General features: G+C 39.1%; 1 protein-coding gene across 1 annotated transcript; it reads right to left on the bottom strand.

The window, feature by feature from the left end:
* Positions 1-405: 405 nt before the first annotated feature.
* Positions 406-9,731, bottom strand: psma4 (proteasome 20S subunit alpha 4). The gene is made up of 9 exons (XM_067435987.1): positions 9,647-9,731; positions 9,120-9,145; positions 8,978-9,020; positions 8,713-8,875; positions 8,501-8,578; positions 3,764-3,852; positions 3,532-3,662; positions 2,862-2,985; positions 406-676 (listed from the first exon to the last, which is right to left on the bottom strand). The coding sequence occupies exons 2-9, from the start codon at positions 9,120-9,122 to the stop codon at positions 522-524; spliced, it is 786 nt and encodes a 261-aa protein (XP_067292088.1). The 5' UTR covers positions 9,123-9,145; positions 9,647-9,731; the 3' UTR covers positions 406-521.
* Between the last annotated feature and the right edge of the window lie 60 nt (positions 9,732-9,791).

The following is a 9,791-nucleotide window of genomic DNA, read 5'->3' as shown; positions in this document are numbered from 1 at the left end:
CCACACCAACCTGAAAACTCTTGGTTACACAACACTTACATAGAGGCACAAATGTCCAGATTAAAGGGATAGGGCACATCTGTCATCATTTACTCACCCTCAAGTTGTTCCAAACCTGTATGAGTTTCTGTCTTCTGCTGAATACAAATGAATATATTTTTAAAAATGTAATTAACTAGACAGTTGTAAAATATCTTCTTTTGTGTCCAGCAGAAGAAAGAAACTCATACAGGTTTAAAACAACTTGAGGGTGAGTAAATGATGACAATTTTCATTTGTGGGTGAGCCATCCCTTTAACGCTTCCAAACTGAATATATTATTCAACATAAACCAAGTGAGGAAACCTCTAGCAGATCGTCAGAAACATTAGATTATCAGAAATTAAACCACTCAGACGATGTTCATCTTTTTCGTTTTGTGTTTAATAAAGAAAATGACAGATGGACAGACAGAGCAATATGAATTTCTTTAGGAATCCCACCGGGCTTTTGCATTTTAATAGAAAACAAGTGCAGGTGTTTTATTTGTCTTTCTCCTTCTGTTCTTTCTCTTTCTTGTCCTTCTCCGCTTTGGCCTCTTCTGCTTCGTGTTTCTTAATGAGTTCTTCCACTTCCTTTTGCTTGAGGACTTTGATTCTGGTCTTGCCGTTCTCTCGTGTCAGTGTGGCGATCTCCACTGCAAAAAAAAGCAGACAACAAGCGGGAAAATAATCAGATGTTAGTCCATTAAAGAAGAATCTACAGAAGCAACATCTTTAAAGGGATAGTTCAGTTGAAAATGAAAATTCAGTCATTAACGCACCCCTAAAGTTGTTCCAAACCTGTATGAATTTCTTTCTTCTGCTGGACACAAAAGAAGATATTTTGAAGAATGTTGGTAACCAAACAGTTAATGGGCAACATTGACTACCATAGTATTTTTCTCCATACTATGGTAGTCAATGTTGCCCATCCACTGTTTGGTTACCAACATTCTTCAAAATATCTTCTTTTGTGTCCAGAAGAAGAAAGAAATCGATACAGCTTTGGAACAACTGAATTTTGTCAGAATTTTAAGGGGGAACTATCCCTAAAACATTTTGTATCCGATTCGGGATAGTTATTTAATTAGCAACATTTTGAGCGTCATACACATTTTGATTGAAAATAATTGAAAGATATTCATAAAAAAAAAAAAAAATTAGAAAGTAAAATAAAAGGTTAAAAAGGTGCATAAAAAAAGTAAAAAAAATATATATATATAAATGAATAAGATTTCTTATTCATGCACAAAGTAAAAAAATTAAGATATAAAGGTAATTGTGATTTCATGTGCCACCCTATGTTTTTTGTTATGAGTTTGTTGAGTTTTGACTGCACTGTTTTAGGGATATGACATTGAGGACATTTTCCCACCGGTTAATCAGCACGTGACGCCGGTAATAGCGGTTTCACTGACTGGGCTTTTAAATCACTAATTCTAGCTAACCGAAAGGTCCATGCACACGGCCGCTCGGGCATCAATAACGGAGCGGAGCAAAGCGAGTGGTTTCAATGAAGTCCTGTGAAAGTTAAGCTTCCATAGACATGAACTGAAAGCGTGTCAGTGAGCACACACCGTGACAGTTTGTCCGTAAATGCACGCTCTGTGCGGCCCTGCACATTTTAGTTTCGGTTTTGAATTAACCCCAATTCAGGGGTGAGTTGCTTGAATTGTGGGTTCTTTAGCCTATTACTCTTTATGAAAAACACAACACAATGACAAACTCACTTCAATAGGCACTTTTATATTTCACTTTGAAACCAAATCTTCCGCGATCATCTTGTCTGTCAGCTTAGAGTCCTGGTACCGTACTCGCATAAAATGGCTAAAACGGGTGGATTGTGACATTTCTCAAATTCACAGGCAGGGATGCAGGCGGATAATGAACTCCTTGCCGGTGGGTAGTAGCGTGGATGAAAAATGTGAGCAATATTTGTATGTCTAAATTACCATTACACATACGCAACAACGATGACATTTGACCCATCACATCACCACCACTGCGACAGTGCGACTTCTGCTGATGCTTCTCGTAGCCTAGTTGGAGCGAGCGTTGCAGGAGTAGCAATGGACGAAGTAAAAGTAAAGTTGGCCAGTGGAGTATATACAATTGTTGACGAGTCTTTAAAGGCAAAATCAGATGTGTGGAGAAAGTGGTGTAGTACGAGATCAGTAAAATAACATCATAAGCAGCTTGCCCAGTCATGACGCTATAGTGATGTTGAGAGAGGTGCGAGATAAACTAAGCACTTTAGTTGGAACGATTTTAACTAGATTTTTTCGCGGGCACGGAATGGGGAACGGACAAAATATTAACGGGTCAAATATTAAATGTCATCACGGGTGACGGGTCGGATCTAGTGCTGAACTTTGCGGCTACGGGCGACTCTCCAAAAATGGACCCGTGCAGAAGTCTGTGTCAGCTCTTTGCTCTCGTTACAAATAAACGAGATCTGACTCTTGCTGCGACACTCGTTCGGAACATGCTTTAAGTAGACACGTTCTGTTCTTATTTGCATTGTCGGTTCTGTAACTGAACAAAATTATTTTATTTCAAAAAAAAAAATTTAAACTGAAAATCCAGAGAAGAAAAAAATGACGGTGGCTGTGGTGTAACCTGTGTTGAGTCTGAACACCGGCAACATTGTACCAAGCCTACAGTGTGTGTGTTACTGAAGTTCAGCACGTGAGCAGCTGCATTAAGCTGAGAGCTCAGATGGATTGTGGGTCTGTATATGGTTTCATGATCATTCATAATTCAGAAGACAGCTCTCTGCCAGACTGCCTCAATCTACCAGCCTAAAACATTTATTCCGTCTCCATCTCGCCAAACACACACCTTTCTCTGCTGAGAGCTTGCTGACGTCCATGGTCTTATTCAGCACTTTGACGGCGAGAGCAAGGGCAGCCGACAGAGTCATCTCTCCCTCTTTATAGTCCTGCTTCAGCATTGACACAGCAGCCTACAACACACACACACACACACACACACACACACACACACACACACACACACACACACACACACACACACACACACACACATCAAGTCTCTGAACGGACATCATTAGGGTTGGCATCTTTCTTTTGTGATAACAAATCGTGGACTGAGGACAGCGTGAGAGTCGATGAAAAACAAAGGTGTCGTTGCCATCTACTGGCTGAATCACAATATTATTACAGTGCACTAGTAGTTAATTGTTTTCTTGTAAAGAATCACACTTAACTTCAAGAGGAACATTTCACTCCACCCCCAAAAAAACGAATGATTTTTATATTAATTTTTAAAAAAAACTACATTTAAAGACATTTGCAGAACTTTGTGGACACATATTCCATGTAAGACTAGTGACCATTGCTGTATTTCAAATGATTCATTATTCCAAATGATTCATTAATCCAAATGATTCAAATGAACAGATTTTTTCTAGCACTAGTTGGACAGTTTAAGTTTAAACAGGACGATGCAGCATCCCTCATAAGAATCAGAACATGTGCGTTTCACTCACTGCACTGTTGTTTCCGATGCACGTGGCTTTCCAGCCTCCGTAGTTTCCGCTGGGGTCACTCTGATAGAGCTGGAACCCGTAGTGCTTGTCCCATCCCATATACAGCAGAGACACACCGAAGGGTCTTTTACCTGATAAAACACATCGTTTTTATTCAGCAGCCCAAAACTTCACCAGTATCACATTAGAAACAGATTAATAATGTACAACTGTTTTGATTTTGCTGCCGTACCTCCAAACTGTGTGTAGGCCTGTTTGATGTCACACAAGGCAGTGACCAGCTGCTCGCAGGGGATTGGCTCCTGATACTGCAGGAGGTACCTGCACACACAATATGAACACTGAGACTTTTGTATGTACAGGTGCTGGTCAGATTATCTTCAAAAAGTTGATTTATTTTACTTATTCCATTTAAAAAGGTACATTTGTATATTATACTCATTCATTACACACAGACTAATAGATTTCAAATGTTTATTTCTTTTAATTTTGATGATTATAACTGACAACTAAGGATAATCCCAAATAAAAAAAATTAAAAAGTATCTTAGAATATTACTTGAGACCAATACAAAGAACTGGCGAACTGAGAAGTATATACATGAAAAGTATGAGTATGTACAGGGTCTGGTATATCGCATCTTCTTCTTCACAATACCTTATTGATTTGCTATGGAGTTAAGGTCAGGTGAGTTTGCTGGCCAATTAAGAACAGGGATACCATGGTCCTTAAACCAGGTACTGGTTGCTTCCGCACTGTGTGCAGGTGCCAAGTCCTGTTGGACAATGAAATCTGGATCTCCATAAAGTTGGTCAGCAGCAGAAGCATGAAGTGCTCTAAAACGTTCTGGTATACGGCTGCGTTGACCTTGGACCTCAGAAAACATGGCACCCCAAACCATCACTGACTGGAAACTTTACACTGGACCTCAAGCAAACATAGATTGTGCACCTCTCCTCTCTTCTTCCAGACTGTGGGACCCTGATTTCCAAAGGAAAATTTCCTTTCATCAGAGAAAATAACTTTGGACCACTCAGCAGAAGTCCAGTCCTTTTTGTCTTTAGCCCAGGCGAGACACTTCTGACGCTGTCTGTTGTTCAAAAGTGGCTTGACACAAGGATTGCGACAGCTGAAACCCATGTCTTGCATACGTCTGTGCGTAGTGGTTCTTGAAGCACTGACTCCAGCTGCAGTCCACTCTTTGTGAATTTCCCACATTTTTGAATGGGTTTTGTTTCACAGTCCTCTCCCGTGCGCAATATCCCTATTGCTTGTAAAAAAAAAAATTCTACCACATCTTTTCCTTCCCTTAGCCTCTCTATTAATGTGCTTGGACACAGAACTCTGTGAACAGCCAGCCTCTTTTGCAATGACCTTTTGTGTCTTGCCCTCTTTATGCAATGTGTCAATGATCATCTTTAGGACAACTGTCAAGTCAGCAGTCTTCTCCATGATTGTGTAGCCTACAGAACTAGACTGAGACAATGTAACAGCCTTTGCAGGTGTTTTGAGTTTATTAGCTGACTACAGTGTGGCACCAGGTGTCTTTAATATTTGTTGAAGCTTTTCACAATATTTTAATTTTCAGAGATACTGAATTTGTGATTTTTTTTCTTAGTTGTCAGTTATAATCACAATTAAAAGAAATAAATATGGATGGGTACCAAAAACCGGTATTAAACGGGCCCCGGGACTAAATTTTGAAAGACCGTTGTATCGATAAGCTCTGACGTTTTCGGTTCTGCTGTCGGTACTTTTGAAAATACACGTGACCAGAGAGAGAGCGAGAGAGAGCGAGAGCGAGAGAGAGAGCGAGAGAGAGAGCGAGAGAGAGACACAAACGACACCCGAGGACAGAGCTAAACATTCAAACATAGCCTGGATACACTTTAGATCTGTGATAGTCTGATTTTATTTTAAATTTTGGCTTCCAAAGATTATAATAATAATATTTATGTCTAGCGCAACTTAATTCCCTTTGCAGCACTGCCATTTCTCCCTAAAACTCACACGTAATGACAGAATCAGCACGATCAGTGATTGTTGTAAAATTCAGTCTAGCTACTGTTGGTTGTGGGATGCGTTTTATAATAAAAAGAGCGATTAAAAGCACAAAAATGTGCGCAAGAGATTGTTCCCAAGTCAGCGCTCGCGCTCTGAAACAGCCCACAACGAGACGAGCAAATCACACTTTCGGTTTCACACTCGCGTCTAAACGATCAAATGTACACAAACATCTATGTCAAAATGACCGGCTTGGAGAGTCTCTTTAACACAACACAGTTTGTGTCTAAAATGGACGTAGTTATTATGGATATAGTCGAGAGAAAATATAGTGCATCTGCCTATTATCAGTCGCCTATAGATCTGCACATCTGTCTTAAAGAGGCAGCGGTGTAAATCAACATGCTGGCGAATTACTGCGAATTAAACAACCAAACGCAAAGAGAAAATCACTCACAGCTCTTGCATGAATAACTTTAGCTTTAATAAGCATTAACTTGGCTATTTATGATGAACAGTGTTATTTTACATTTGATTAGTAGAATTCTTCCTGAAATGAAAGCACTGCATGTGTAGGCTGTGTATTTTTGTTAATTGTGTGTGTGTGTGTATATATATATAAAATCTCAAAAAGTACCGATAAGAATACCGTTAAAGTACCGGACCGATAAGCAGTATCGGTAAGAGTAGTAACACTGTTAAAACCTTAACGATACCCATCCCTAATAGTGATTGGTTTGCTGTGCCGCTGCTCACCGCTCACAGCCAAACATTCACTGCTAAAATGTGCGACGAATAGGATCCGAAGAGGGAAAAAAAGGTTCGTACCAGAAATCATCTTTTTGGGACTATTTGGGCTACATAAAGGAGGATGTTGAACAAAAAGAGGTACTTTGCATGGAGTGTCTTGTGGCCACAAAACAAGAAAACACAACCAATTTGTCTGATCACTTAAAACGGCACCACAAAGATCTTTACGACGAATACAAAGCAGGGCTCGACATTAAAGGACAACTCCGGTGAGAAATGAACCTAGGGGTAATTAACAGATGGTTTACAGAGTAGATCGTTCTCTGGGATGCGTTTTCTTGAAAATCGAATGTAAAGAGTTTTATCTCTAAAAACAGATTAGCTTATAATGCTTGCCTATGGGGCACCGGGTAGACACAGGGTGGTAAAATTAAATCGCTAGTTAATATCACTAACAAGGCTCAAAATAGCCTCACACTAACACGGTAGCATAATGAGGGTCCCTACATGCAAACCGAAGCATTGAGAAATTTGTAAGAGTACAAACAGTTTAATAAGAAGATACGTTGTAAACATAGTGCCTAATGCGTTCACGGACAGGCACCATCTCGAAAAACAGTCTCGATGAATCGATCTACGAGCGCTGTTCTAAGTGAGCTGGTCGATAGGAATTAAGTTTGTGAAATGTAATAACATGGACATTTATTTATTTATTTATTTTCTCTGTTGTGTTCAGTGTTTTCTTCCGGAAACAACGGACCATATGAGATTCCAAGTCACAGTTCATCACTTAGCAGAGCTCTCGTCGCTCAAAGAGTCGAGACTGTTTTCCAAGATGGCGCCTGTCCGTGAACGCGTAATGCACTATGTCTATAAACTGTCTTCTTATTAAACTGTTTGTACTCTTACAAAGTTCTCAATGCTTCGGTTTGCATGTTGGGACCCTCATTATGCTGCTGTGTTAGTGTGAGGCTATTTTTAGCCTTGTTAGTGGTATTAACTAGCGATTTAATTTCACTACTCTGTGCCCCATAGACTAGTGTTATAAGCTAATCTGTTTTTAAAGATAAAACTCTTTACATTAAATTCCATGAAAATGCATCCCAGAGAACGATCTACTCTGTAACCATCTGTTAATTACCCCTAGGTTCATTTCTCACCGGAGTTGTCCTTTTAACGCTTGTCCGGGACATGTGGGTGTTTTGAAGGGACAAGTGAAAGATCATTTTACTTGACTGACGGACAAGAGCCTGATTAAAACAAAAATAACTAGCGAATCACCAAAATGCAAGAATGTTTGTGCATTTATTTAGTGTAAGTGGCGATCGATTGTGGATAATATATAATGAACTGATGATAATAAGGTCGCGCTGTTGACGCTCGTGCAGCCTCTCGAGGAGAAATCACAACACTAGAGCGTTTTCCTTAAGACCATCACGACTGAAAATGACACTGATTTCATATGACAGCTCCATAAACAACTAATTAACAATCACTTAGTCACTTACATTTTAGATGCAACATTTAGTGTTTTTGTTCTATTTCAGCAGTGAAAATCGTTCACAGCAGACCCGTAACACGTCTCACTCATAGCAACAAGTGTGAAGGATTCAGCGTTCGAATGAATCGTTTGAATGAACGACTCAATGACTCACTCATTCAGACGGTCACCTGCTGCCACCTACTGGAGGTTTAGTTTCATGTTTGCACATACTTTCCAACATTTCTTTATGTCACTTGTAATGAAGCTTGCTTATTAGGGAAATTATTAATATCACGGAATGGTAATTATTGACTTTAGCCTGGATTGATGGCAATATCGCAATATATATAGTTGGGGAAAAAAACATCGCAATGTAATTTTTTTCCAATATCGTGCAGGCCTAATATATATATATATATATAAATATAAATAAATCTCAAAAAGTACCGAAAAGAATACCGTTAAAGTACCGGACCGATAAGCAGTATCGATAAGAGTAGTAATACCGTTAAAACCTTAACGATACCCATCTCTAGAAATAAACTTTTGAAATGTATCAGTCTGTGTGTAATAAATTTATATAATATACAAGTTTCACTTTTTGAATGGAATAAGTGAAATAAATCAACTTTATGATGATATCCTAATTATATGACCTGTATTATAAAACAATTATTTTATCTTACAACGCAGTCTTTAACAGGAGCCAGAATGCTTCACGCGTCACTCACCTCTGTGCGATGAGTCTCAGCTCGTTCGTGAGGACATTGGCATCTGACGTGATTCCCGCGACACTGCACGCCATGTCTCTGCATTACATAATCGCCACACAACAAAGTGTGTTGTTATTGTAATCTAACACTATCAAACATCATTTTCAGCACACGAAATAAAAATGAAACAAAAAAAAAATTTAATAAATAAAACTGAAAACACGACTCACTCATTGAGTTTGTAGATCTTCTCTGAGAAGAAAACCTCGTCCAGAAGTTTGTGGATGTTCCTCCTCTCTGCCGCCAACAGCACACCATCATTAGCCAGGATGCCCAGGCAGGTGCCTGCGTGACCAATGGCCTCCATGGCATATTCTACCTGATACAGACGCCCTGCCAACAACACAACACACACACATTTAAAAGTGACATGAAACCAGCATTCATAGTAACACAATAGATATATAAAAATATGGTGGATATGGGGACTCTCACCCTCTGGAGAGAAGATGGTCGTTCTTGAGTCATATCTTCGAGACTGTTAAATAAAACAAAAAAGGAGTGCATTTCTGAATTTAACATACTGTGACTCAATAAACTGCATTAAAAATAGATCCACTATTAATGCAACACTTACCATAGTGCCCTTAAATAAAATAAACTCTAGAAGGGAAATAAGTATATTGATTAGTCAGTGATAAATTGCACGTCGAAGTAAAATGCATTACTATTGTTAATTACAATATTAATTAAATTGAATAATTCGTTGATGTGTGCTGCTGTCAGAATCTAAAGCACTTTAACACTCATAGAGCAACAAAATGAAACAGAAAGTAGCATAAAACAACAGAAACACTCACAAACATAAACCCAGCTCACATTATTCACTTAATTTATATTTAAAAATTAATATAAATAAGATATGATGAAGCACAAATGTGACATTTTAAGCGGTTTTTAGTTTCTCTAGTATGACTGTTTTAGCTTTAGCATTAGCACCTACATAACAGCATGAAGCAGCAACTTTTCATTTCATTTAAATGTATCCTTCGCTCAGTTATTCTCACATCCCCTTAGCGCCTTACACACGCACACAAGGCGTTGGTTTATAATGGGCATCATCTATAGGATGTAAAATATTGAGAAATATTATTAATTTCATACCTATTGCCTGTGCTCGCGGTCCCTGTTCACTGTTGCGGCTCCGACTCCGCTGAAGAATCTCACTGCAGCGAGAAGCGCGTCCACTCTGGATTCACTTCCATGGCGGGTCACGTGTGTTATTCGACGCTCTCTGATTGGTTCCCTT

Source organism: Pseudorasbora parva, chromosome 25 (genome assembly GCF_024679245.1).
Source record: "Pseudorasbora parva isolate DD20220531a chromosome 25, ASM2467924v1, whole genome shotgun sequence".
Lineage (NCBI taxonomy): Eukaryota > Metazoa > Chordata > Actinopteri > Cypriniformes > Gobionidae > Pseudorasbora > Pseudorasbora parva.
This window is presented reverse-complemented; position numbering and strand designations above follow the sequence as displayed.